General features: G+C 56.0%; 10 protein-coding genes across 10 annotated transcripts; 5 read left to right on the top strand and 5 right to left on the bottom strand.

Moving 5' to 3' along the window:
* Positions 1 to 9: 9 nt before the first annotated feature.
* On the top strand, positions 10 to 1,580 carry CDEST_03896 (Putative metal-dependent hydrolase, composite domain superfamily). The gene has a single exon (XM_062920055.1). The coding sequence runs from the start codon at positions 222 to 224 to the stop codon at positions 1,563 to 1,565; it is 1,344 nt and encodes a 447-aa protein (XP_062776106.1). The 5' UTR covers positions 10 to 221; the 3' UTR covers positions 1,566 to 1,580.
* Positions 1,581 to 1,653: 73 nt separating this feature from the next.
* On the bottom strand, positions 1,654 to 4,004 carry CDEST_03895 (uncharacterized protein; the record flags this gene model as incomplete). Its single annotated transcript, XM_062920054.1, has 3 exons — positions 1,654 to 2,671; positions 2,749 to 2,916; positions 2,986 to 4,004. The coding sequence occupies 3 exons, from the start codon at positions 4,002 to 4,004 to the stop codon at positions 1,654 to 1,656; spliced, it is 2,205 nt and encodes a 734-aa protein (XP_062776105.1).
* A 691-nt stretch (positions 4,005 to 4,695) lies between these two features.
* CDEST_03894 (uncharacterized protein) lies at positions 4,696 to 5,526 on the top strand (the record flags this gene model as incomplete). Its single annotated transcript, XM_062920053.1, has 2 exons — positions 4,696 to 4,819; positions 5,132 to 5,526. The coding sequence occupies 2 exons, from the start codon at positions 4,696 to 4,698 to the stop codon at positions 5,524 to 5,526; spliced, it is 519 nt and encodes a 172-aa protein (XP_062776104.1).
* Positions 5,527 to 8,400: 2,874 nt separating this feature from the next.
* On the bottom strand, positions 8,401 to 10,305 carry CDEST_03893 (Putative major facilitator superfamily, MFS transporter superfamily; the record flags this gene model as incomplete). The annotated part of the gene is made up of 3 exons (XM_062920052.1): positions 8,401 to 9,567; positions 9,684 to 9,875; positions 9,943 to 10,305. The coding sequence occupies 3 exons, from the start codon at positions 10,303 to 10,305 to the stop codon at positions 8,401 to 8,403; spliced, it is 1,722 nt and encodes a 573-aa protein (XP_062776103.1).
* A 2,630-nt stretch (positions 10,306 to 12,935) lies between these two features.
* Positions 12,936 to 13,668, top strand: CDEST_03892 (uncharacterized protein; the record flags this gene model as incomplete). The annotated part of the gene is made up of 2 exons (XM_062920051.1): positions 12,936 to 13,378; positions 13,590 to 13,668. The coding sequence occupies 2 exons, from the start codon at positions 12,936 to 12,938 to the stop codon at positions 13,666 to 13,668; spliced, it is 522 nt and encodes a 173-aa protein (XP_062776102.1).
* Positions 13,669 to 14,451: 783 nt separating this feature from the next.
* Positions 14,452 to 15,287, bottom strand: CDEST_03891 (uncharacterized protein). The gene is made up of 3 exons (XM_062920050.1): positions 15,108 to 15,287; positions 14,747 to 15,022; positions 14,452 to 14,669 (listed from the first exon to the last, which is right to left on the bottom strand). The coding sequence occupies exons 1-3, from the start codon at positions 15,227 to 15,229 to the stop codon at positions 14,537 to 14,539; spliced, it is 531 nt and encodes a 176-aa protein (XP_062776101.1). The 5' UTR covers positions 15,230 to 15,287; the 3' UTR covers positions 14,452 to 14,536.
* Positions 15,288 to 17,577: 2,290 nt separating this feature from the next.
* CDEST_03890 (Putative glycoside hydrolase, family 43, concanavalin A-like lectin/glucanase domain superfamily) lies at positions 17,578 to 19,188 on the top strand (the record flags this gene model as incomplete). The annotated part of the gene is made up of 1 exon (XM_062920049.1): positions 17,578 to 19,188. The coding sequence occupies one exon, from the start codon at positions 17,578 to 17,580 to the stop codon at positions 19,186 to 19,188; it is 1,611 nt and encodes a 536-aa protein (XP_062776100.1).
* Positions 19,189 to 21,014: 1,826 nt separating this feature from the next.
* CDEST_03889 (Putative amino acid/polyamine transporter I, amino acid permease) lies at positions 21,015 to 23,452 on the bottom strand. Its single transcript, XM_062920048.1, has 5 exons — positions 23,055 to 23,452; positions 22,626 to 22,906; positions 22,300 to 22,499; positions 21,645 to 22,222; positions 21,015 to 21,559 (listed from the first exon to the last, which is right to left on the bottom strand). The coding sequence occupies exons 1-5, from the start codon at positions 23,416 to 23,418 to the stop codon at positions 21,378 to 21,380; spliced, it is 1,605 nt and encodes a 534-aa protein (XP_062776099.1). The 5' UTR covers positions 23,419 to 23,452; the 3' UTR covers positions 21,015 to 21,377.
* Position 23,453: 1 nt separating this feature from the next.
* On the bottom strand, positions 23,454 to 24,006 carry CDEST_03888 (uncharacterized protein; the record flags this gene model as incomplete). The annotated part of the gene is made up of 2 exons (XM_062920047.1): positions 23,454 to 23,860; positions 23,909 to 24,006. The coding sequence occupies 2 exons, from the start codon at positions 24,004 to 24,006 to the stop codon at positions 23,470 to 23,472; spliced, it is 489 nt and encodes a 162-aa protein (XP_062776098.1). The 3' UTR covers positions 23,454 to 23,469.
* A 54-nt stretch (positions 24,007 to 24,060) lies between these two features.
* Positions 24,061 to 24,750, top strand: CDEST_03887 (uncharacterized protein; the record flags this gene model as incomplete). Its single annotated transcript, XM_062920046.1, has 2 exons — positions 24,061 to 24,472; positions 24,533 to 24,750. 2 exons carry the CDS (start codon positions 24,061 to 24,063, stop codon positions 24,748 to 24,750), a joined length of 630 nt encoding a protein of 209 aa, XP_062776097.1.
* Between the last annotated feature and the right edge of the window lie 1,019 nt (positions 24,751 to 25,769).

The raw sequence follows: 25,769 nt of genomic DNA, 5'->3' as shown, positions 1-25,769 counted from the left end.
GTCTTGGAGTGACGTACTGCTCGATGATGAAGTCTATCGGTTAGATAATTCAACTTTGAAGAAACATCACATCACATCCAGCAACCTGTTGCACTATATCGGCTTTACCTGAATCCCCTCAACCTGCCTGTTATCTCTCCTCTTTTTTCTGTCTTTTTCTTCTAACCATTTCGAATCGTTTCCTGGGAGACTTCATCCACGCAGCCAGAAAAAGCATCAAGATGGTCACCGAAGCAGACCTCAAGCCCTGGCTGCGCGCCCCCGTCCGGCGATACATCCTCACCAACGCCACCGTCGTCGATGTCACGGATGGCTCCCTCCGCCCCAACGCAGCGGTCCAGATCAAGGATGGCCTCATCGACGCCATCATCGACAGCACAGAATCGGCGGTTAGGTCTGCCCAGCAACAGGGCTTCGAGACGATCGACTGCGCAGGCAAATTCATCTGCCCGGGTCTCATCGACGCCCACGTCCACCTCGTCGCCGTGCCGGGCTTCGGCGACCTCTCCAAGGCCTTTGGCAACGCCAACGACGTTTCGCTCCTCCGGCAGCCGTACGTGTGCGCGCAGATGCTCCACCGGGGCTTCACGAGCGTGCGGGACTGCGGCGGCGCGCAGCAGGCGCTGAAGGAGGCCGTTGACGACGGCGTCTTCCCCGGCCCGAGGCTCTTCATCGCGGGCCACGCGCTGTCGCAGGCCGGCGGCCACGGCGACATCCGCGGCGTGCACGACCACAGCGAGTGCTGCGGCGGCTCGACCAACGGCCTCGGCAGGCTGTGCAACGGCGTGCCGGAGTGCATGACGGCGGTGCGGGAGGAGATCCGCGGCGGGGCCGACTTCATCAAGATCATGGGCTCCGGCGGCGTGTCGACGCCGACGGACAGGATCGACCACCTGCAGTTCACCGGCGCCGAGATCCGCGCCATGGTCGAGTGCGCCGCCAACGCGGGCACGTATGTCACGGCCCACGCCTACACGACCAGGGCCATCCGGCACTGCATCGACAACGGCGTCCGGGGCATCGAGCACGGCAACTTTGTCGACGCGCCCACGGCCAAGGTGATGGCCGAGAGGGGGGTCTACCTGACGCCGACGCTCATCACGTACGCCCAGATGGCCTCGCCAAAGTGGAAGGGCTACCTGCCGCCCGAGTCCATGTCCAAGAACGAGGAGGTGCTCCACGCGGGGCTCGTCGCTCTGAAGACGGCGTACGACGCCGGCGTCACCATCTGCTTCGGCACCGACCTCCTCGGGCCGCTCGGCGCGGCGCAGTCCTTCGAGTTCACGTTGCGAGGAAGGGCGCTGCCGTCGCTTGCGGTCCTGCAGAGTGCCACCATCAACCCGGCCAAGATGGTCGGCAGGGAGGCTTCGCTGGGCCAGGTCCGGGTGGGATTCGTGGCGGACCTCGTCATCACCGATGCCAACCCGGCCGAGGACGTTTCCATCTTGGACGACCCGGAGGCCCACGTCCTCGGGGTCATCAAGGAGGGGCGGGTTTATAAGAGCCGCTGGAACGGCATGGTTGAGGATGCTGCCGTGCCGGTCCGAATCAAGCCGGCGTTATAGTTTGTGAGACGGTAACATTAATACAAATATGCAAATGTAACAAGGAAGGCCAAGGGGGGTCAAGTCCCAGCTGCCTTGCTGTCAGCAGCTAAGACATGCTCGTGAAGTCTAGGACATCCATGCCAGTTAGTCCCATCAGGTACATTTGGTCATCGTTCCAAGCAAGTGAAGGCATCCAGGCATCTTCAGAAGCCGGCATGCCCATTGAACCCTGGTCACCATGAGGAACCTCTGGATCATTAATCGGCAGAAGCCTGGATGTTGACATTTCTTGGAGCTGAAGGGCAGCCTCTTCCTCCCATGGAGAGGGTTGCAGGGCTGGCGGCCACGATGATACGCCCACGACATTGATCGTCGACTCCTCTGCCTGTTCCAAGTCGGACTCGGACTCGTCACCCGAGGAGTTTTGAATGGTAGTATTCTCCGTGCTGGCAAGCCACTCAGCCCAGCGTCCATAGCCGTCTTCCCCTTTTGCTGAACCAGCAGACCCGGTTCCACGCTCCCGTGGCGCGTTCACCAGCTTGCGCCTCGCTTCATCCGTGATGGACTGCAGAGCCTCGACGAACCGCACGCCCATCCTCGCCGTGGCGTTCCCGCCACAGGCCATCCGGCGGAGGCAGTCCAGCCCGAAACCCACGCGGCCCTCGTACCCGGCGTCGCGGTCCAGGATGCCGGCGAGCAGCACGATGATGGTGGCGATGCTGCAGCCCTGGAAGTCGGTGAAGGAGAAGCGCGCCATGTTGCCGCCGCGGCAGAGGCCGTCGAAGAGGTCGAGCATCTTCTTGGCTGCTCTGATACACGCGTCGGCCGAGCTTTGGATGCTCTGGCTGATGGCCTGGGGCTCGTCGCCGGGGCGGAACGCTGCGCGGAGACGTGCTCGCACGACGGTGACGACGGACACCTTGCCCATGTCTATCCAGGCGAAGTAGTAGTTGAGGTGGAGGTGGAAGACGGCCCGGTAGCTGGAGGACTTGGGGTTGATGTTCCGGAGGTCGAGAGAGGGCGGCAGGTCCTTTTTCCACGTCTTGAGCGAGACCTTGGTGTCTTGTAGAGTTTGGGGCAGATCTGAGTCGGGTAGAGGCTGCTGGTTGGTACTTGACCACGCGCTGAAGGGGCGTTGTGTCAGAACATAATCCAGAAGCAAGGAAGACGTAGCTTTTACTCGGTGAGAGGAGCGACTTACCCGGGCTGTGAGAGCTTGTCGATGATGAGGACGAAGTTCGCGTTGGCGATCTGGTGCTGGACGTTATCAAACCTCTGGACTTTGTCCCGCGATGTTGGTCGAGGGAGGCGGGCTGAGATGATGTCCTGGCTGATGGATCGTGGTCGGTTGAGCTTGATGGTGACGGTCCTGGAAGTCGGGAACCATCAGCTTGGGTTTCGAGCGAGAGCCACGCGCGCTGTTGGGAGCAGAACAAACCTTTCCAAGGAGTAAATAGACCACCAAAGCCTCCTCCGAGCCTCCTTTTCCTCGGAGCTCAGCGCCGGATCGTCGGGCTCTTGATGGAGTCCGATCGAGAGTGCTTTCCGCAGGGCCAGGCCCATGTAAACATATGAGGCGCTGATAGCGCTGGCCGGCATGAGATAGACGCCAAGGATGAAGGTCGCCTGGACGGATCTGATGCACGACCGGTCGATGAGGTCAGGTATCAGGATGCGAGCCTGGTCGTAGAAGACGCGGCCAGGGTCAAAGTTGTGACCAGCGGCCGCGTTCTCGACGCGCGAGTCTTCTGGCCGAGCCATAGCCGTCCACTGGCTACCCAGAGCAAACACCGCCAAGGCAAGACACACAAAGCCCGTGTCCAGTCGTAGAGGCGATACCTGACACGTGTAGAATTGGTCGAGTTCGGCTGTGAACTGTGCCTGGTCGAGGTAGAAAAAGACATCCGTCCCGTAGGCGATGCACACGGAGACGAGGAAGTCGGCCACTTCCCGCGGTGGGAAGCCCTTGACAGCTTTCTTGACGCGTCGAAGCTCTGCCGTGTCAGGCGAAGCTGGACGAGATGGGCGTATCTGCGGTCTCGTCATGTCTTGCTCATCTGGTCCCGGTTGAGAGTCCAGGCAGAAGGCGTCTCGTAGCCGGGATAGAAAGCGAGGCCACATGAAGGCCTCGGAGGGCACACTGGCTGCTGGCGAGCAGTCGTCGTCCAAGCTGTCGTTTGCCCCCTCGGGGAGAATCGCAACACCGTTTTCGGGCTTCGTCGAGGACGTCGATGCCGTGACGGTCGCTGCTGACCCGGAGACTTCCTCGTCGCCATCGCGCTCACGATCGAACCGGCACGGATGGGAACCCTCGGTGCACCGTACGCAGATACCGGAAGCCGTCTCGACGCATCTGTTCTTGCGCGCCTTGCACCTGTCGCACGCGCGCGACGCCCTCTTCCGGACCGCGTCGGGGACCCTACGCCGCCGCCGTCGTCGCTCGGCTGGAGACTCCATTGGCGGCGGTATAAGCGGTTCCATGGGAACTTGTCGGCATGTTCGCGATGAGAGCCGTGTGGTGTATATTTTTTAGCTGATATGCGATATATTGTGCGGATGGAAGGGTGTCTGAGGGATGTGTTCGGGCTGTGGTGTCGAGGGAGAGTTTCCCGATGAAGAGTAAGTAAAAGACTCTCCGCACTTCGGACAGCGCTGTCGATAAGGAGCGGAAGTGGACCGCTGGACAGGGTTGGCGAGCCAGCAGCTGTCACTGACGACGCATCACCAGAATAGCTGACTCGACAAACGAACATGATGGCCGGGGAAACAAAGTCATCAATATTGAACCTAGAGCATTGTGTCTGAACCTGGAGGACTCTATTCTGTCTTTGCCGCACCTTGTCCAGCCTTGATTGTTCCCAAGTTCCCATGTGCCAATATCACAGTATCCCAGTATCCAAGCATTCCTCATCTTCTCATCTTCTCATCTTCTCATCTTCTCATCTTCTCATCTTCTCATCTTCTCATCTTCTCATCTTCTCATCTTCCTCTTCCACTCTTCCACATCTGGTGTCGAAAGACCACCACGGACCATAACCACAGTAATGTTTTTTGTTTGAAGCTCTTCGTGAGTTGAACCTGAAGAAAATTCGAACTAAATAAGGGGAGGTCCTGCTCAACCCATTCAACCTTGCTCTTGCTGGAGGAGATGGCGAAAAATCGAGTAATGAAAGCAACCACAACCACCATTCTCGTCTTCAATCTTGAGTTAATCGGGACCATGTCAATGAAAGAACACCACCTGGGTTCCTGTCTGGTGGTGTCTTTGGAGAGTCAGCAAGGGTTAAGAGGCGAAGCGAGGCGAAGCGGCGAAACAGTCTGAACTTACTCTGACATTGTCTTTCAACAAGACCCCGATCTCAATGGCAAAGGTCCTCTTGACCTCCACTTGAAATCCCTGAACTGACATTTGGTAAGAGTGCCCCGGCAGACTCCAGCCTCTTCTCCTTGATGCCAGGACCGGCCACGTGGTTGTACAGGACCGTTCCTGTACCCCAGTCTGCCAATCGTCGACGAAGCACTCCCACCTTTTGGAAACCATTCTGTACGAAGAAAGCAAGTCGGAAAACACTCCAATCAGGAAGCATCGTCCAACCAGTTTGAAACAGAGAACAAAAGACCATCCATCACCGCCACGCATCACCCACCATGCCCTCGAGTCCGAACTGGTTCGGCTGGAGTGGCTGGCACGGCGGGTGACACGGCCGTTCCTGTCTGTGAAGTTGATCTCCAGCGAGCTTCTAAGAGCATTCCACTCTCAAACCATCGGATCGGGAAGCCATTTGACAAGCTTTCGTCGACGCCGAATACGGAACTGGTACGTGGGATTCAGCATCTCGGCAAACTTGGAGGAGCCAGTGCCCACAAGCTTCTTCGGAGTGCATACGAAACTGGACAGAGTTCCAAGCGTAGCAGAAACAGCCGGCTCTCTCTGACAGCTGCGTATGTGGAGGGAAGTCGACGGAGAAGCCTCATGTAGGCGACATGGAAGCACCATGGTCCATACATGTGACCGCCCATTCGCCATCCCCGTCATCCACCACGCCCTCGAGTCCGAACGATTTCGGCTGGAGTGGCTGGCGCGGCGAGTGACGTGGCCGTTCTTGCGAGCGAGTTCGACCTCCAGTTTGCATGGTTTTGTGGCGGATGCAGTTGCACCATACACGCGGCGTCCCATCCCCCATCACCATCATACATCACCCCACCACGCCCTCGAGTCCGAGAAACCTCGGCTGGAGTGGCTGGCGCGGCGGGTGATGCAGCCGATCATCATGTTGGAGATGGATTTGGGGGCGGGAACCCAGTGTCTGCGTCATGGAAGCACCATGTCGCATTTACCGGGTTGTGGATGTGTATGACAGCCTTGCAGCGGCGGACGGTGTTGTCGGTGTATAGAGGGAGGTACTTGTTGGCTATCATTGAGACAGGCATCCATTGTAGGCAATTGGATTACCATTGGCGTCGATTGTGCTGACGTGGGAGTCGGTGTCGCCATTGAAACCACCTTCATGGGATATGGAAGCACCATACCACAAAAAAGGGGTCCATCCGAGCAATGCTACTTGAACAGAAGGCACATCTTGGAGTTTCTTGTCGACTTCTTCATCCTCCTCAAACACCCAAGGGCAGTCCACGGTGCTAGTTGCGGAAGCACCGACAACCAGCACCATGGATGTGCTTGATTTTCAAGCCCTTCGGAGAATGCTGTGCTGGTTGAGGAAGCACCATCAACCAGCACCATGGATGTGCTTTTCATCTTGAGACTATTGGAAAACAATTTGGGTCAGCATTGGAACAGCAGCATTGCGTTGCTCGGTCGGGGGAGAAGTAGCTCCAGTCTTAAGATGTGCCATACCTCATCACTATCATTACTCAATCTCCAAGCTTCCCAGCTTCAACATGTCTTTGGAGCTCTTGCACACAAATTGGCAAAAGCCAAAGGGCAGGCCACCATCTCAAACTCATCCAACAACTCATCACCAGCAGGCACCACCTGCTGCACCCTCGAGTCCAGACAAGTCCGGCTGGAGTGGCTGGTACAACAGGTGATGGGGTTTGACCTGAGGTGATGGGACGCTGGTTTCGTGCATGTTTCTGGGTGTAATCAGGGCAAAGATCCATGATACTGATGAAAGCCTGTTATTTCGATGGTTGAGGTCAGCGCGTACTCAAACGTCGCAGTTTGAGAGTTTGAAGAATGGAAACTCACATTCATTGGCTTGCGCCTTCAACTCTGCTCCATGATCAATTCCAGCTCCTTAGAAGTGGTCGCATAATTCCCTTGATCAAGAGCGCCCAGACGGATCAGCCATGTGATTTTGATGAATGAAGAGACGACCCAGATAAGGCAGCATTGAACAGTTGCTGTGAATCGTGACTCCTTGCTGAAGCCCACTCGCAAGGAGTTGAAAATCAGTATTAACATAAAGAAATGAATTCGGCTTTGAGACGGTGTTTTGGAGGAGGTTTGAAAGGGAAGAAGGGGGGAAAGAGGTGCAGTGAGGGAGTGCGGGCGGTTTGGTTATGAGTTGAAAGTTGGAGGGGAGGACGAAAATTTCGACAAGGAGAGAAAAGGTGCGACGAGAAAAGAGAGAAAGGATTGTGCGGGTGAAAACTCTTAGCCGAGCATGAATTCACAAAAGAGAAAGAGCCCTTGGTGTGGAAAGAGCTGAGTAGGTTTGTGCAGGCAAATGTCGAGTGAGACGAAGTGAGGTGAGGAGAAATGAAGTGAGGTGAAGTGAGGTGAGCTCTCATCTTGGAAGGCACAACACCAGGACGGAGGACAGACGGTAGCTCTAGACGGAAGGTAAACTGGGCCTTGGACGGAAACATGGCTGGGTTTCAGACGGACCAGGCAAAACGGTGAGTTTAGACGGGAAAGCGGCTAGTATTTGGACGGTTTGCATCTCAGGACGGACTGAATACGCCAAACATTGGGGAGGCAACTCAGGTAGCACAGCCTTGCACCCTGTCGAGTTAGTCCGAAATTAGTGGGCTTTTCTTGCTGAATAGGCACTACATTATCTTGTTCCAGAAGCCATCAAGATGGTATTTCAGCAGGTCCTTATCTGAAGAAGCAGTAGTATATTGTAACATGGTTCATCAGGCAAGGGATGATTCAAGCCGGGACCTGATGGGGGGATTCAAGTTATGAGGACGCACTTTCGTGGATATTTGTGCAGCATGTTACTGGGTGTTTGATGGTCTCTTGACGCACTTAACCCATTCTTACCCTGGCCTTGTGCAACTGTTGCACTGCCTCTGGAGGCTTAAACCAGACATGATCTAGGCAAAATGTTAATACATTCCACTGTGCATGCTCTGCTGAGTTGGCAAGAAAAGAACAGAATTCAAGCGTGTCCCCATCCAAATACCCCTGTAGTTGTTGGGTTGAAGTTAATGAAGACAGACTGACGGGAAGGAGGCGCAAAAGCTGAATAGGCTGCACTGCAATACTTGGCCAGAGAGATTTGCATATTTGTCTGAGTGTCAAGCATCACCTACGGATACGTGTAAACAGTGGTCTCTCCTTAACGTCAAACGCAAATGACAGAACCGGCACGATTTGATGCGAATTATCTGCAGCACGATAACACATTTATGCCTGACTGTCTATCAGAACGCTCGATAAACTCAAATGCAATCAATGTGGGAGATAGGAGTGTAAGTGTAATTATGCATGACTCCGGACAACTCTGCTCCACGATGAACGACCTGCTGCCATGCTGACAATTACCGACTTGAGATCTTCTTCGGCCAGACTCTTGGGCCTCTTCTTCCTCAAATATCCTTCCTTGCGTGCGTGCTGTGATTCTTCCTCAAATTGGCTCCGACCTGTTCAGTGTTAGCCTCTTCAATCCGTTTCTACAGTCGTGGTCAGATTGCAACGCACCTTGTACAGCACAAACGGGATAGGGATGAACACAATCGCCAGAAACCCCAACAGCGAGCTCGCCCAGTTCACGCCCAGCCTCTCGTACATGGTGTTTGCAAACAACGGAAAGCTCGCGCCAAAGGCGCTCCTGAACAGGTCGTTGCCCGCCAGGACGGACGCCGCGTATGCCGGGTACGCGTCGGGCAGGTAGTTGAGGACCGAGTTGAACAGGAACGTGGAACCGACGCTGAACCACGCCGAGCCGATGACGGGCACGATCCAGTGGACGTCCGCCCTCGCCGACCAGCCGAACCAGAAGAGGCAAAGCGGGATCGCGAACGCGCCGACAAACGCCGGAGGCAGCCGCTTCTCGGGCTGTATGTCGCCGTTTTCGTCGAACTGCGGCTCGAGATACTTGTGCAGATACCAGAAGAAGGGCGGGATGGCGACGAAGGCGCCGGCCATGATGCCCAAGAAAGCGAGGCCCTGCATTCCGGGGCTGAAGCCGTAGATGCCGGTGAAGATGATGGGGAATGACTCGAACCAGATGTACAGAAGGCCGTAGATCAAGGCGATGTAGAGATTGAGCAGGAACACCATAGGCTCCGCAAAGTTGAGCGTGAACGGGCGCACCAAGCACATCATGACGATTTCCTTGCCCGTCAGGTCCTCGGCCATCACCTCGGGCTCGCTCTTGATCTTCTCGTTACCTGTGATCTTCCGGAGTCGCTTGGCTCGGCGGTACAAAATGTTGGTGGAACTTGTCTCGGGGAGGCAGAAGAAGAGCAAGATGAAGACGAGCCCGCTCAGCCACATCAGCTCCCAGATGGGCCACGTCCAGCCCTTGGCCATGGCCGCGAATCCGCCCACGACGGGGCCCAGTGTCGGGCCCGCCACGGCGGCGATACCCCAGCAGGCGATCGGATACGCCCTCTTCTTGGGCGACCAGATGTCTACCAAGGTGGCGCCACCGGTGGCCAGAACCGGGGAACCGACGAATCCGGAGATGAATCGGAAGGCGAGGAGCATGCCGAAGCTGGACGACGTGGCCGTTGGGATCTGCAGCAGGAAGAAGACGAAAAGGGTGCCGATGTAGACGGGATTCCGGCCGACTTGGGGGACCTCAGAGAGGGGGCTCCATATCATCTTTACCATCAGTCAGTAAGCCCAATTAAAGAGAGACGATGATAGAGGATATTATAGAAAGGGGTAGAGAGAGATAGAAAGAGTTCAGGTGAGGCACCAAGCGAAAAAAAACATACAGGACCGAGACCGTAACCGGCTACAAAGAGCGTGAGGCCAAGCAGTGCCGACACCTGACTGACGCCAAACACCTGCATGACATCCGTCAACCCGGCCGTGTAGATGGCGGAGCCTATGTAGATGCTGGCTGTCAAGAGGCAGATCTGAAAGGTGACGAACACCTTCTTCGCTACGGGCCAGTTCTGAGGGTTCTGTTACGATGATGATGATGATTAGTTCATGGAAAGAAGACGCAATTCAAGACTCGGAGACACCTACCTCGGGGTCGTCGGGCAGAAACTTGATGATATGGGAGTATTGTCCTTTCTCGGGGTCGATGCTGATGTCGCCGGCACTGTCATACCCATCCGCCTCGTCAGGCACCATCGTCTGGGCCGTGTCCGCACTGGAAGTTCTTGATGGATGGATCCTGCCTTCATCCGCCGGTCTGCTTTCGCTGTTTCCACCCTTCTCGAGTACCTCGTCCTGGCCATGTCGTGATGTGCATGCAGACTTGTCCTGCTCGATGTACTGCCGCCAACCATCGCGACTCCGCTCGTCAAGATACTGCAGTTGAGGAACCGTGCCTCCTGTCATGAGCTGCATGGCATGACCAAACGCTGTGTCCCGAAAGTGCTCCATGGCGAGTAAATACACCGGTTCTTGGGTTCGCAACACAAGCAAGGGGAAGAAGGTTACCGGATCCCTCGGGCAGCCATGGCTGGCTTTTGTATATCTCGTACTGAGTTGACAACCGCCGGAATCACGCCATCAGAACCTGTCATCGGAATCCGGATATGTGATCCAGAGGACGATCCGGAAGTTTGAGAGTCAAATGCACCACCGGTCTAGGTGTGTTGAAACCACTCAGCGGCGGTAACAAAGGCCGTGCCACCAACGATGGAAGGCATTCGACCAAGACTGGAACCAAAGTCTACGGTGGAAACATGTTTCGACGAAATTGGGACCGCCAAAAAACTTCGGACAACCTCACTAATCTCTCTGTTCTGCCCCATCCCCGAGATACATAGAACGGGGGCAGCCACGAACAGCCATGTTCCGAGTTAAGAGCTAATCATAACGAGGCGCTCAATGAGCCGTGATCTGGACCTCTTTCGGCGGGTGGTCGGGAGGGTTTGATGACATCAAAAGAGGGACCCCGAAGGGGCTCGTGTCCCGACCGTCCCATGTCCAGCCCTTTCTGACTTTGCGGAAGTCCGTACGACGAATAGGGTGAAGCTGGAAACTGGCAGTAAGGCAGGCTGTCGCCAGATCCTGTTTGTCTACATCTCCGTGCCTGGTCCCGGTTTCCACGTTTTTATCGCAACGGCACGCCCGTCTTGGCACCCTTTTGCCGTTCGCGGCATCGGGTTCGTCCCCGAGCTGAGCCTCTGTGTATGGGTGTGTGTGTGCGTGTGTGCCACTGTCGTGGGTGGGCTCGTGGTCTGAGCGAAGCCGATTCCGAGCTATGGACTGTTCCGAGAAGCAGGATGAAGACCGTCGGCGCCGGTGTCCTCTCACCTCTCCGATATGCTAACAAGCTCAGATGTCAAACCGGACATGAAGCTGTTCCGGTTCTGCCAAGCAAGTCTGTGCTTGCTGCAAGTAGTAAGAACTAGTAATAGTACTCTGTGATGTGATGTGACTATAAGAGTTGAGAACCCCCTCCCTGCCCAATGCCCTTCGAGAAGAGAGTCCACAACGGGAAGAAAGAAGTATCCGGCGCTAGGTAAAAACGTATTGGTGTGGGGTGCCCAGCACAATTTATTGATTCTTGGCTGTGCGGGGACTTACGCGCGTAAAGAGGTGGCAAGATCATGGAAAGCGAGGAAGGGGTTTGTCAGGTTGAGAGCACCGGAGGCACTCGGAGATGACGATGAAAGAGCTTACTGCCGGCCAGCTCCCCTCGGGCGGGAATAGCCGTAGGCTTGCTTCGCGCCGGGCCGGGGGCCGCGGGTTGCTAGGAACCCTTGGCCCCTTGGGCAACGGCCTCGCCAAGGGCGGTTCATGCATGCGTGCATAGCGGAGCCTTCGCCCGGCGTATGCAGCGATGATTGCACGAGGACTAGTCAACTCTCTCCAGCCGCTTGATACGTTACACGCGGTGGTCTTGATGATTGTCCCGGGCAATCTCTATATCGTGAAACGACTCCAGTAGGCAGCAGAAACGAAGGTGAGAAGATTTCACAGTCTGCAAGGGATCACCAGACGGGAAGAACCGCGCCTAACTCTGAATGCGACCAATTACCACTGCTCAAAACGAAGGCAATAGGCAAGCCATGTAATGTGGAAAGTGGCCTATCTGCGGAGAAGGCGGTTTGCAGAGACGGAAATGTCATGCTGGCCAACCAGAGCAGTATGATACGTGCATTTTGCCACTTACATGCATCCATGCCAGGCCGGCTCAAGAAAATACCCCAGCCGGCCAGGCACATCACCAATATCAAAGACCCCATCAACTGCCAGTTACTGGCAGGAAAGGACCGGTCCACCAGATGTCCGCACTCAAAGTCGGCCGTTGCTAGTGCGTCAACTCACTGATTAACGCAAAGTCAACAATGCCGTAACTTGCTACACCGATGTTGCAATCCCATCCGAAACCATCACTGCTGCTTACAGCCAAGCCCCTTGTCAGCGGTTAGCATTGCCGTCTCCGGCTATGCGGGACGCTTGGCGTAGTAGTCGTAGTTCTATTCGAGTTGATTCATACTGACTAAACGGTCCATCTTCTGTCCCTTTCAAGGCAGTGAGGGCTTTTGTCTGACGTGAGGCTGGCATACATCTTCCCCATCTCACTGCAGACTCTTGAGAACAATGTGCTTTACTCGCAACGCCGTAACATGCCAAGTCTGACTGTTCCCAAGTAGGTAGGTGTTACGGTATCTAGACGCCATTGAGAGACACTTCAACTCCCAGTTGAGAGGCAGACACTGCTCTCAGACGCATAGGAGCGGTCAGTGGTCATTGACAACCGCACGTAGCTGGGTCTTGTTCTGCAATGTAGCGACTTTGGTTTTCCTAATTGGATCAAGTATCAACTTGGAGACATCATGAGCAGATGGCTCACGATGCATCATCAAACCGAAGCAACGATTAGAGAAGGACAATGTTTGTCGAAGTCTTCAATGCCATTGATGTCTTGTCTATAAAAGGCTCGTAACGCCCTCGACTTTGATATCCCCTCCATCCTCAACCAGCAAGCAGCCGCAGCAACAAGAACCAAGCCCGCCACATCTCATCCTCATCACTTCTCCAAATTACTCCTTCCCAATATGCACTTCTTCCAGATCGTTGTCGGCTTTGCCGCTGCCGTGTCCGCCATTGACATCCAGAAGCACTTCGGACAGACCTGCAGCGGCAACTACCGCGTCTGCAGGGGTCTGAACCCCAACGTCTGCTGCGTCGGCGCCACAGCCGAGAGCCTCCTCTTCCGCTACATCCCTTCCGAATGGCGCATCGAGTGCCGTGGCTACACGGGCGGGGACTGCCGTGACCGCCGCTCCACCATCTTCTCGGCCGGGGCCACGTCCATCTGCATGCAGTCCGGCGGCATTCTCTTCACCGGCGCCGGTTATGGCTTCGTCAACCGGAAGAGGGCCCCCGACTCGGATGAGACGTGCACCGACGCCGAGCTCCAGCTCGCCGCGGACGGTCAGCCCCAAAACTGCCAGTCCAGCCAGGAGCCCGACACCCTGGTTCTCGTCGACGGCTCCGAGTACAACCTCGTTGGCCTCGAGGCCGACAAGCTCGATAGACTGGTATGGATTCTCACGCCCACCACTTGACGCGAGCAACTGCTAACCTCTTATCTTTTCTTACCTTTTAGTATGCTCTGATTCTCTCCCTTTTACTCTACTTGACATAACAACACTTTATCCTTCTCTTACTTCGAATGATGTGCTAACTACCATCGCCCTCCCCTCTAGCTTTGCCATTGCCGCCGACCCCAACGTCACTTCTGCTGCCGACATCCCCGACGAGTTCAAGTCCATTGAGATCGTCTAATTGGAGAACACGAAATCGTTGGCGTCCACACATATGGCGCCATAGGCACTACAGCTGGCAGGATGGAGAGAAAAGGGGAGGGATACGGTTTCCTGCTGGTGATTTTACCTTGAATGACGGGGGCGCGCGCGTCAGCTCAATGCTGCCATGCGTTCATCTCCCTGATTTCTTTTCTTTGCCGTCAGCTGGAGGATTACTTTTATGTATGCTTCCAATTTCGTTGGGTAGCATTGTCCGCTCTTTAGATGGGAGGGCTCTGGCGCCGGATGTCCCTTTCAGAACCCAAATGAACAAACATGAGCTCCTAATCAGGACCCATTGCCTCAGATGCTTATGTGATCCTCCCTGACTTTTTGAGAAGACTGCACCTGCGGCCTTAGCCTGTTGAGTTGTGTTGGATGACGTGTAGGAAGCAAAAGGTCTCACATGAGTGTGGCTGTTGTGTACCGCCTTGAAACTCCAATTAAGTAGAAATTACAGAGTACAAGATGAGCAATTTGGGGGATAAACTAAATTGGTGTCGAACCTTGGAGAGTTAAGGCCCGTCACTTACACATTACATTACGAGTCAAGTCGGCCAATCAACAGCGTCATGCAGGCTGCTAGAAGGAGATGCATGCTATTAGTCAAAGCATTTATGCTCACTACCCTGAGCCAAGTCGTCCACAAGCTTATTCACATCCATGGACTTGATTGAACCTAATATCTCAGCGGTCGGGCATCTCTATTCTCAAGGGGTCTTTTGAAACTAACTACCATTATAGCTTTTGACCCATTTCCACAGCGATGCTGGCAGACTATCGAACAGATCCTTTGTTTGCCCTGCGTATGCACCCAAACATACTCATGTGAAACCGGCAACCTCGAATCAGCAAGGGATGTGAGTCGGCGACTCGGCGGGGCTCACGATGTAGTCATCGTACGCCACAAGGCTGCCGCTGTGAGGCTGGTTGCGGACGTTGCCCTTGCTGTCCTTGAGAACAGTGAAACGGCTAGAATAGCTTTTTTATTTTTCATGCAATGTCAGCAACCTGAGGTAGTTTTTCGCCTGGCATCGAATGGGTTGTGATGTGCTTACTATGCCGCAGAGCAGTTGCCGCCGTCGAACCTGGTCTGGATGAGACCAAGCACGTCGTACGTCTTCTGGGTGGCCGTCTCGGTGTACACCGACGTGACGTTGGGCAGGTGGTTCCAGTGCTTCTGGCCCGTTGTCGGGAGCAGGGCCTGCTTGAGCTTGACGATGGCGGCGGGTCCCTCCGCATTGTTCTCGAGCACGATGAGACGGCCCGACTCTGGGACGAAGAAGTCCGTGAAAGTGTCAGTGGACTTGTAGTCCTCTGCGGATGCGTACAGGCTGTCCACGTGAGACTTATCGTTAGCTTTGTGCCGCTTGTGACTCGAGGCAAACGGGCGGTGAGGGGGGTTGTGGCGTGGCTTACGCTTCAAGGAACGGCTTGAACGAGGCATCGACCTCCGCTTCCGCTTGGTATTTGCTCATGTCCACAGCCAGAGCGCTGCCCAGGAGCAGGGTGACGGGAAGGAGAACCTCAGAAATCTTCATTCTGGCGTGAAGCTTGGACAGAACGGGGGAAGAAGGGTGGGTAAGTGATGAAATGACGAGATTCACAAAGAGCAATCCTCTCCCGCCAACAGCCGCGAACTGGCTATACTTATACTGCGGGTCAGAGCAGTGTCCACGTTCGCAAATGGATGGTAATAATGGAGCAAGATCTGATCCTAGACCCGAAGCAGAGCCTGAGTGAGCCCTTGACCGTGCCATGACTTGTGATACCCTTGACACCGCCATATCCTGTGATGTGGATATGCCCTTACCTGTGTCTCTCTTTGGGGTTAGTATATTGTTGCTGCCCCTTCATTCTTTTCTACAGCTGTCTGGGACTTGTGTTCCTTAATCGCCCCAGATGCCCGTCAAACTGCTTGTATTGTGTTATACTGGTATACACTGGCCCTTAGACTTATCAGCCACTCCCCCCGCGATTTGACACATGAGAGAACCTGCGAATATTGGAGCTTCGGCTAGACGTTGTCCCACAGAACATTCACGATGTGCTCCACGCGTATTGAAAAACGAGTCATTAATCGACTAGGTGAGTCAGCCTAGCTGGGGATCAACGGTGAAATCTACTGCTAACGACTTCCAACTCCACACCCAAGACCTGTCAACGGCAAGGGTAACGAGAAAAACTGGTCTTCTGGGCCGGCCTATATGTCCCATCACGAACACAGTGCAGATGCATAAGGACGTGACCGGCACCCAACGAATCTCGGTACTGAGGACGGATCGTGCCGCTGCCTGCCGAAGCCCGCCCTCTTCCACCCCGCTACACTGGCACTAGGGATGTAATTACGGCAAACACATCGTCGAGAGGCTTAGTTGATGCTTGCTACAGACATTTCCCGTGGGGTATCCATACTCTCGCGGCACTGTGGGCAGGTGGACACGTCGGGCACATTAAGAGACGGACGAAGCCCAAACAGGGGTCCAAGGCAATATGCGAACATGGTAAGTTGCTGTCCTTGAACAGGATGATTTAGGTATCGGGTAGCTGTGAAACGTGATCTTGGTATAACGTCTATTGCCGTGGTTACTTGAGCCGTGGGTTGAGGAGACATCAGCTGATGAGAGGATATCTTTTGGCTGCGGTTTGCAGCTTCATTTCTCCAAACTTTCTCCCTCCTTGCTCAGATGGGCGTTGGCTGGTGCGGATGAAAAAAATTAATTGAAAAAAAAAAGGCATCAAGATCACATGGGAGGTACAGAAAACCGGCTGGCTAAGAAGGGCTCTCATGTCGTACCATTCCAGTTCATGCCCACATGAACACACGACATCTTCAACCCGCTGCTCGTCATGTGCAGTGAGGGAGCTGTCGAAAACATTGTCCACCGTACCTTTCCTCTCTACTGATCATGTAGAGAAAGCCCTAGTCCGCTGTCGGCGCAGCGATACCTTTTTCCAACACCTTGCCCACCCACATGACCAACTACTAACACCAGGGCGCTCATCACCGTTGCTCGAGACATTTGGGCACCATCCAAGGGCCGTTCTAACGACTGCTTCGTCGACCAGATTCTGTTCGGGTCTCCTTGGGCTCGGCTCGAGCCTTCTACCAGTGGTTTGGCTCTTAATCATGGAGAACTAGCTAAAAAAAAGAAAAGCACAAGTAATCCACGACACACCACTTTGAAGTTGCTTCCAGGCCACTGCCAAGTCAATGGCAAGTTGAAACGCCTTTCACAGCTGAATACCGAGTGAACTAGGATATGGCACTACGAGGTTACGTTTTTTATGCAATCACACATACGCTCAATACGAAGCTCGAAAAATAGAAAGAAGCCCCGCGCAAACCACAGTCGGCATGGCGCAACACAACTCTAGGCGAGATGCATTCCCAACCAGGAAGCTGTCGAAACGATGTTCCCCGGATCGACCCCCCGCGATCGACCGAAGAAGATCATCCGTAGCTTCACCCTTGGTGGTCAGTTTAGATGTTACCTCCCGGACGAGCTTCTATTTCAGATCAATCCCTGCACAAAGCGAGACCGAGACTTGGATGGTTAAAAGGGTGGTTAAATGGTCTCCCCCCCTCTTGGCAACTCTTCCCGCGCGGGATTCAACCATCGCAATAGGCAATCCAAGAAGGACGGACGTCAATCCGCCGCATTCCGTATGCGGCCGGCTGACGTGCCCCTCTCCGGATGTAACGATGGGTAGCATCATGGACTCGGGGTAGAGCCAAGCTCGGCAACGCGGACGAAGCTTAAATACCATGCTTGATATTGCGTTGTTGGCATCAGATCGACCTTACTATACATACGTAGCCAACCAACATCATCAACGACATCAACTGCATCTCAGGTATCTGCTGCCGCAGTGTGCCTGCGACAAGATGCGTTCTCTCCGCCTCGTCCCGCTCCTCGCGAGCCTCCTCGCCCTCGCCACCACCATCGCCGCCGCCGCCTCCTCCGTCAAGAAATGCCGCGACGAGACCTTCCAGAACCCAGTGCTCTACGAGGACTACCCGGACAACGACGTGTCCGTCGGCCCGGATGGCGCCTTCTACTTCTCGGCCTCCAACTTCCACTACAGCCCTGGGGCGCCGATCCTGCGGTCCCTCGACCTCGTCAACTGGGAGCCCGTCGGCCACTCGATCCCGCGCATGAACTTCGGCGACGGTTACGACCTGCCCCCCGGCGGCCCGCGGGCCTACCGCGGCGGCACGTGGGCCTCGACGCTGCGGTACCGCGAGAGCGACGGGCTGTGGTACTGGATCGGCTGCACCAACTTCTGGATCACCTGGGTCTTCACGGCGTCGTCCGTCGAGGGCCCCTGGTACAACCGCGCCAACTTTGGCGGCGGCACGTGCATGTACGACAACGGTCTCCTCATCGACGACGACGACACCATGTACGTCGTCTACGGCAACGGGCAGGTCAAGGTCGCGCAGCTCGCCGCCGACGGCCTCAGCGTCGTGCGCACCGAGCAGGTCCTCCAGGCCTCGGACGTCAACACGGAGACGGTCGAGGGCAACCGGATGTACAAGATCAACGGCACGTACTACATCCTCAACGACCAGCCCGGGTCGACGACGTACGTCTGGAAGTCCAGCAGCCCGTGGGGCCCCTACGAGGCCAAGGTCCTCGGCCAGAACGTCGCGCCGCCGCTCGCAGGGGGCAACTCGCCGCACCAGGGCAGTCTCGTGCAGACGGCGAAGGGGGACTGGTACTTCGTGTCCTTCACCTGGGCGTACCCGGCCGGCCGCATGCCGGTGCTGGCCCCGGTCGTCTGGGGCGCCGACGGGTTCCCGGAGCTGGTAAAAGGCTCCAACGGCGGCTGGGGCTCGTCGTACCCGCTGCCGCTGCCGTCCCGGCCGCTCTACAACTGGACGCGGACGTACCGGTTCGAGGAGGACGGCGTGCTCCCGCCGACGTGGGAGTGGAACCACAACCCGGACGTCGCGAGCTACCGTGTCGGCAACGGCGTGACGCTCCGGGCGGCCAGCGTCACCGAGGATCTGTACTCGGCGCGGAACACGCTCACGCACCGGATCCACGGCGAGTTCCCCAAGGGCACGGTGGAGATCGACTTCGCCGACCTCGCGGACGGCGACCGGTTCGGGCTCGCCGCGTTCCGCGACCAGAGCGCTTACATCGGCATCCACCGCGAGGGAAGCGGGTACACGCTCAAGGCGGTCCACGGTATCACCATCGACGAGTGGTCCGGGGCGCCGGTCAGCCCCGGACGGGAGGTGGCGTCGGCGCCGGTGCCGGCGGGTGCTAGGAAAGTCTGGTTTCGGGCGGAGCTGGATGCCCGGCCGACGGGCACGAGGGAGGCCGTCTTCTTGTACAGCTTCGACGGGGTGCGGTTCACGAAGCTCGGGGAGTCGTACGAGCTGTACTCGGGGTGGGCGTTCTTCATCGCGTACCGCTACGGCATCTTCAACTTTGCAACCAAGCAGCTGGGCGGATCGATCAGGGTGGAGTCGTTTACGGCGGCTTGATTTGAATGTGTCTGCAACTGGCATCAATGTATTGGGTCTGTGTATTCTCAAAGTTTGAGCCTTACTCGGTGATGCTGTCGTAGAGTCGTCACGTAAGCCAGGGGGTAAGGTTGTGTGAATTGCTTCTCTTGTCCCATGGCCGTCTCGCGTGAAGCTACCCCAAGTACGATTTTGATGAACAAAACGTTGCAGCTTTACTATCAATGATATTAAAAAAGCTGATGCTCCCCTCCCCGTTCTTGTCGACCACTACGGTGTTCCTCGGTGGGCAAATCATCGCCAGATCATCCAGCAACACCTACCACCACACCAACGACAACTTCTCACCGCAGCTCACCGATACTCACCGAGTCTTGTTGATAACGTCCGCTCAGCCACGCTCGGTAAGCAAAACGCCCCCTGCCATGAAATCGAGTGGATCAAGGTTCCAGCAAAGCCTTTACCGGCTCAGCCGGCCCAGCTCGCTCTCCTATGACGACGTTCCGGAAACGGAAACCTTCCAGAAGGACGAATGGAAGACGTCACCAATAGCCCAATCGCCACACGGGAGGGCGGGTTACGGACGCATTACATGTCGTCAGCATCAGTCTCGACAGTCCGGGTTTTCATCAGGGACCAACCCTGGATCCGGTTGGCCGGCAGGACACGAAGAAACAAGTTTTTAGTCTTTTTTTTTGGTCTCTACGCTGTGTGGTGTGTACGGATACAACTACGTGTGAAGTGGGCACTGAGGCTGGAGCCCCTTCATGCTGCAAGAGTGAAAAGGGGGGTGACCTTGGACTCTCGGCCAGGTCGGTGTGTGTGTGTGTGCGTGTGTGTGGAACTCGAGAAACAGGCCGAGCTCAACGGATACTGACCCTAGGTTCATCCAGCACAGAGCATAATATGAACCGGGAACGAGGGCCAAGGTCAAGGCCGTGAAAAATCGACTATGGGATTAAAAAAAAATTAAAAAAAATCCCCTGACTCTCTCCCCCGGACAAGTTCCGCCCAAACGGCGTTCTCCACCCCGTTTGAGGCGGTCGGTCGCAGACGGGGCCGCCGGCTCGAGGTCGCCCCCCCCCCCCCCCCTGATGAACATCATCACTCTTCAAGTCACTCATGATCCCCCGTTTCACCACCAGAGGCACCACCCCCCATCATCCCCTGATGCTCACGCCCATGGAAAGGAACCGTCCTTATGCTTGTTTGCTTTCCCAAAGTCCGGACCGCGCTGATCCCATACCACCCCTTCCCCTCCCATCTCCGCCTCAGACCGCGCCCGCGATATCCCGGTTCAACCCCCCGATCCCCCACGGGGGGGCGGCGGGTAGGCGGTACGCCGCAACACGGGAATGGAAGTTCTTGGCAGAGTACATGGCGATGTATCTCTTTGGGTACTCCAGAAATTCTTCTCCATCAGAAAAAGATAAAAAGTAGAGCAAGAAAGGGGCCAGGGGAGGAGGAGGGCGAGGGGGGAACGAGTCTTCCTACATGGGATAACGTTGACAAATTGGCACGAAAAATGATGGGACGGCGCCGAGTCTCAAGTCGCTGCGAACCAATAGAAAAATAAATGAACGGGTTTACCTCGGAACCACTGAGCCTTTGGCAGCTTTCGACTGTCCGGTTGTTGTACTGCAATAGCACTTGTTTCCTCCCCCTTGATCGATGGGCAGTTAGTTGTGATGGAACTGCTTTGATTGATCGACAACTCAAGGACAACCCGCATCGACTGCTCAGCAGCTCTCTCCTTCGTAGCATCGTGTCACTGAGTCCGTAAATGGCTCTTACTTGTAGAGTATCACACGGTCAAGTTGCTGCAATACGCAAGAGGCAGAAACAAACTTGTTTAAATAATTGAATTTCAGCTTGAAGCACTGGGGTATCATTCCTATATACAGAACCGTCTTCCACTCTCTCCTCCTTTTGGACTCCTTTGCCCGATGCGCCCCTTGGTCCGCGAGCGCCGTCTTGCAAAATAGACAACTGACGAGGTCTACTCCTGTGTCACTGTTTCCAAGTGTGAAGGAGGTACCATGCAGCCGCGTCCGTGTACGTGTACGTGTATGTAGAGTAGTTTGTGGTAGTGCTCCGGAGCTGTGCCAGACCCGAAGGAGCTAACCATTTCAACGGTATCTCAGCCGTTGAGCAGCCTCGTGGCAGGCTTCGTCGAGCGTCTATTCGTCTTTACAGAGAGCGAAGAGGGCTTAAAAGGCAGGATCCTCTTGGGTCGGGGGGCCGGCGTAGTTCTTCTTGCCCCAGGCAAAGTACCAGCCACCGGAAATAAGACAGGCGGCGACAAAGACGGCGGGTGCGTAGTTGATGGTCGCGGGGGTGGCGGGAACGAACGTGGGCATGCAGAACAGAGGCATCGCGAGGGCGGACCAGGCTGTCGAGTAGCGTGTTAGCTTTTTTCATCATTGTATGACTGCACGGCTGTCATGTCCAAACAGCAGGACAAGATTTCCACTTACCGAGAGCAACAACGTTGGCGAAAACACCAAACTTGCCGAGGTTGAAGGGGCTTCCGACAAGGTGGGTGCGGCCGCCAAACAGGCTGATGGCGATGGGGATGGCGTACGAGGCCGTCAGGGAGATGACACCGACGCCCGAAAAGGCGTTAAAGGCGGCGCTGGAGCCAAAGTAGATGAGGCCGAGGACGATCTGGACCACCATGCTGAGCATCATGGCGTTCATAGGCACATCCAGCTTGGGGTTGACCTCCTTCCACCAACGCGATCCGGGAATGGCGCCGTCACGGGCAAAGGCCCACGTGCACCGGGACGCAGCCGTGGTGCAACCGATACCGCAGAGGATGGCGAGAACCATGAGAGGGACGAGAAGGCCAAAGGCGCCGCCCGAGGTGCCCATGGCGTCCTTGATAATGGCCGGTACGGGCTGGCCGTTGGCCAGGTTGATGAGGTAGGTGATGTCCGGGAGGACGAAGACGAGGGGGATGAGGAAGAGCAGACCGGCCAAGGTGTTGAGGCACACGGTCAGGACGAGCGCCTTGGGGACCTGGGTAGCGGGCTTCTTGACTTCTTCGCACATGCTGCATTGCACGTGTTAGCATACCCTGTGTATGTGTGCAAATGGCCGTATTATTGCATTGGGGTTTCGGGAGCTTACGAGATGACCATGCCCGTCGACGACGTGGCATATCCGGCGTGGAGCAGACCGACCATAAAAGACCATCCATCGGTCCATCCCGAGTTGGCTTCGAAGTGTGTGAAGACGTAGGCGGCATCGTGGCGGCCGTTCTTGGCAACGACGAGGACAGAGATGACAATGGCCAGTACGCCAGCAAAGGTCCAGAAGATGGCGGCGGTCTAGAAAGTCACACACACACACACGAGGTTAGCAACAATGCTTTTTGAAAAATGTGCCCAGTCAAGAGGCCCCCTATACGGAGAGGGAGATTGAGACGGCGAGAAGAGAAAACAGGCACTTCTTACATCAAGCAAAGGAAGCCACTTGTTGCCGAGCGATGAAACGGCGTTGCAGAGGAAAGTGAGGCCCAGGAAGATTAGGAACACCTGGTACGGCTCGCCGGCGAGGACGCCGACACCGGGCTCCGACTCGAAAACGTTGATGCACGCGACGAAGAAGAGGGCAGTTCCAAAGTTCACGGCCAGGGTGATGGTGATGTTGCCCACCACGTAAAGCCAGCCGCAGATCCAACTGGCCACACGGCGGTACTTGGGAGTCGCAAGCATGAAGGCTTGGTAGTAGACACCTGTTTTGAAAGCGGTCAGCGTGGAGTCCGGAAACGGCCATGGTCGGCGAGAAAAGATGTCGGCACTCGGCCGGGCGCCGTGAGGTGGGCCATAACGGCCTCGGGACAAAAGGAACGAGAGTTGCGAGGGAATAGATCAAATAAGTACCTCCAGCAGTAGGGTAGACACTGGTGATTTCACCGAGCGAGGCAGCGACACAGATGATGATCAGAGACACTCCAAGCCATCCCCAGATGATGTTCACGGGACCACCGCCAGCCAAGGGGTAGAGCATCGTCGTGGCAAGACCGTAGGGAATGGAGGCGAGGACGAAGGACATGAAGGCGACCTGCAACGTCGAACGGGTGCGCTCGAGCTCGGGCTTGTAGCCCAGCTGCTCGAGCATGTTGTCGGCGCTGCCATCGTCGGAGCGGGAGGGACGGGTGGCATAGCCATCCTTGACGTCGCCCTTGACGCCGAAGCCGAGATCGTGCTCGCGGGCACCCGGATCTTGCGAGACCACGTGCGCCATGATGAAAAGGAACGGGGATGGACGGAGAAGAAGCCCCTGAGACCGGTGTTGTTAACTGGGTGATTGACTGAGGCTGTTTGTCGAGCAGCGAGTCGAAGGTGGGAAGACTCGGAGACGACAAAAGACACGGGGGGGTGGTGGAACAAAGTTAAAAGGATGAGACGACGAAGTATCCAAGTGACATAGAGACGGTGTTGATGCCTTTATGTACTGAAGACCCAAGAGGGAATAGAGAGAGGGGGAGAGAGGAAGTTTATTTCCCGAGAGGATCGACGAGGTGTATATCGACTTGAGGTGTTCCGGAGCCGAAGAAAAAAAAATAAAACGGGAGGACGAAGGATTTAAAGAAATGAGGAAGAGAAAAAAGAGGCAAAAAACCGGCAAGGGTCGAAAGACCAAAGAGGGAGAGACAGACAAGACGGAGAGACAGAGAAGAGACAGCCTGCCTGCAGGGAAGGACTTCGATCGAGTCGAGTGAGGCAGTCCTCACTCACTGTACATTCGCAGCCAGTGCACTCCATCCAGTCCGACTTCCTCTCTCTCCCGTGTCGCGTTCGCCGGGGATGGCCAGAATGACGTCCTCCTCATTGGATGCCGACGTGGACTGCGGGACCACCCCCGAAAAGAGTGGTGTACTTTTGGATGGGAAGTCTTCGACACACTCCCCCATGCGCCCATCCATGTCTATGCCCTTTCCTTGCCCCCCCCGCTCATCTTGGCTTGGGACCCTCCCCCTTGTCGTATGCGGTCGCAGTCTTGTCCTATCAGTGTCGTCCCCTGTATCTTGAAGTGTGTGTGTGTGTGTGCGTGTGCGTGGGCTGCGTGTGCATTGTGCCAGCTGCCTGGGCGTGGGTGCTCGTTCTCGTTGACATCGATAATGACGGGCTTTCACAACGGCGACCTACTATCTTGTTAGCGTACCTAGCCTGTATTGGTATACTAGGCTACCCTCAAAACTTGCTGTTTATCTCGGGGGCCGTGTCTGACTCGGAGTCCCCGGTGGATTCGCCGGTGCCACAGCAATCTTGCTGCCCGCAACGCAGAGGCGTAACCTGTACGTCCTAAGACTTGCCCAGTGGCTCGTCTCGCTTATGGGCGACGTCCTGCGGCACAGCAAGAGACATCGCATCGCAGAACGCCGCGGCATCACACGACGAGGCCGAGGAGGAGCTCAAGAGACAGGCATGTGGCCACAGGTATCCGTACCGCAACTTGAAAGCAAGCATCGCAGCAGCCGTATCTGGTGTGGCGCCAAGACCAGGTCTACTCGTCCAACCTGTAAGAGCGCGTGTATGGCCAGACGGCGTCGGCTCGGGGCCCTGGTTGCGGTAATTTGTCCCGCGCTATCGACCGCACCTCTAAAGCATATTGGGGCCAGCCATCATTCGCGCGATGCAAGGCAGGCAGGGCCAGCGATACTGCTCTGTGCTCTAGCTCTAGTCTGCCACAGCCAGGCCTGTCTCGCATTTATTTGCATTCATGTTCCCTCCGGCATTCGCCAGCCATAATCGGCCGACGACCAAGACGGCGCGCCAATAGGACCTTGGTCCGCGGTTGTGTGTCGCACGACTTGGATTAAACTGGGCAAATAGGACCTGGGGGAGGAGGACACGAAGAGGAACCTAGAGTAGAGGGGGGCAAGCGCCTGAGACTTGGCTGTAAGCTTGCCATCGGATGTCGGGGCCCCCAGTAGTCAGCAGGCTAATAGCCAGCTCGTCGAGGCGTGCTTCTTCGTGTCTTCTTCGATGCTTCCAATACATCTGCGCCGTCCCGCCAAAGCGGGTTAGGGGTGATGATCAGCGACAGTGTCGAGACTCGACAAGCCGCCACGACTCCCAAAACGTCGCCTCTCCTCTCTTCTCCTGGTCTAAAACCTGCTGTTGTCGTCGAAGTTGTTCTTGCCCCTCCCCGTCGGGGCCGAGAAGGAAGACCCCGAGAAGCCGTCAAGCCGTGAAGCCGCGAGGCGTCGGATGAGGCTCCAGTGCTCCACGTCGTGGCGCCTGCGCGCGCCTGGCGCTCCACGCTTCGTTGAGGGGGAAAGCAGGGACCGAGGGACGGCAGAAAAAAATCGTCCACCTCTGAGACGGCCAAAAAAAGAAGGAAAAGATCCATTTCTCCATCTGTCCTCGCCCTAGACCCTTGCCCAACGGTCACAATGCGTTATGACGTAGTGAGGTGGTCCAAGGTGCCCGACTAACGCACCGGGGCGCTCTCCACTCGAATGCAGACCGTTGGTTCGCCCGACGCGAGTCGTGGAGTCTCTCAATGCTTCCGTCTTGCCGTCTTGAATCCGACCATGGTGGAGGCCGACTCGGGTGGCTGTCACAGCACGAGCGAGTGAGCGTTTGAAG

This window comes from Colletotrichum destructivum, chromosome 2 (assembly GCF_034447905.1).
Source record: "Colletotrichum destructivum chromosome 2, complete sequence".
NCBI classification, from domain to species: domain Eukaryota; kingdom Fungi; phylum Ascomycota; class Sordariomycetes; order Glomerellales; family Glomerellaceae; genus Colletotrichum; species Colletotrichum destructivum.
The sequence above is the reverse complement of the archived record's forward strand: the minus strand, read 5'-3'. Positions and strand labels throughout refer to the sequence as shown.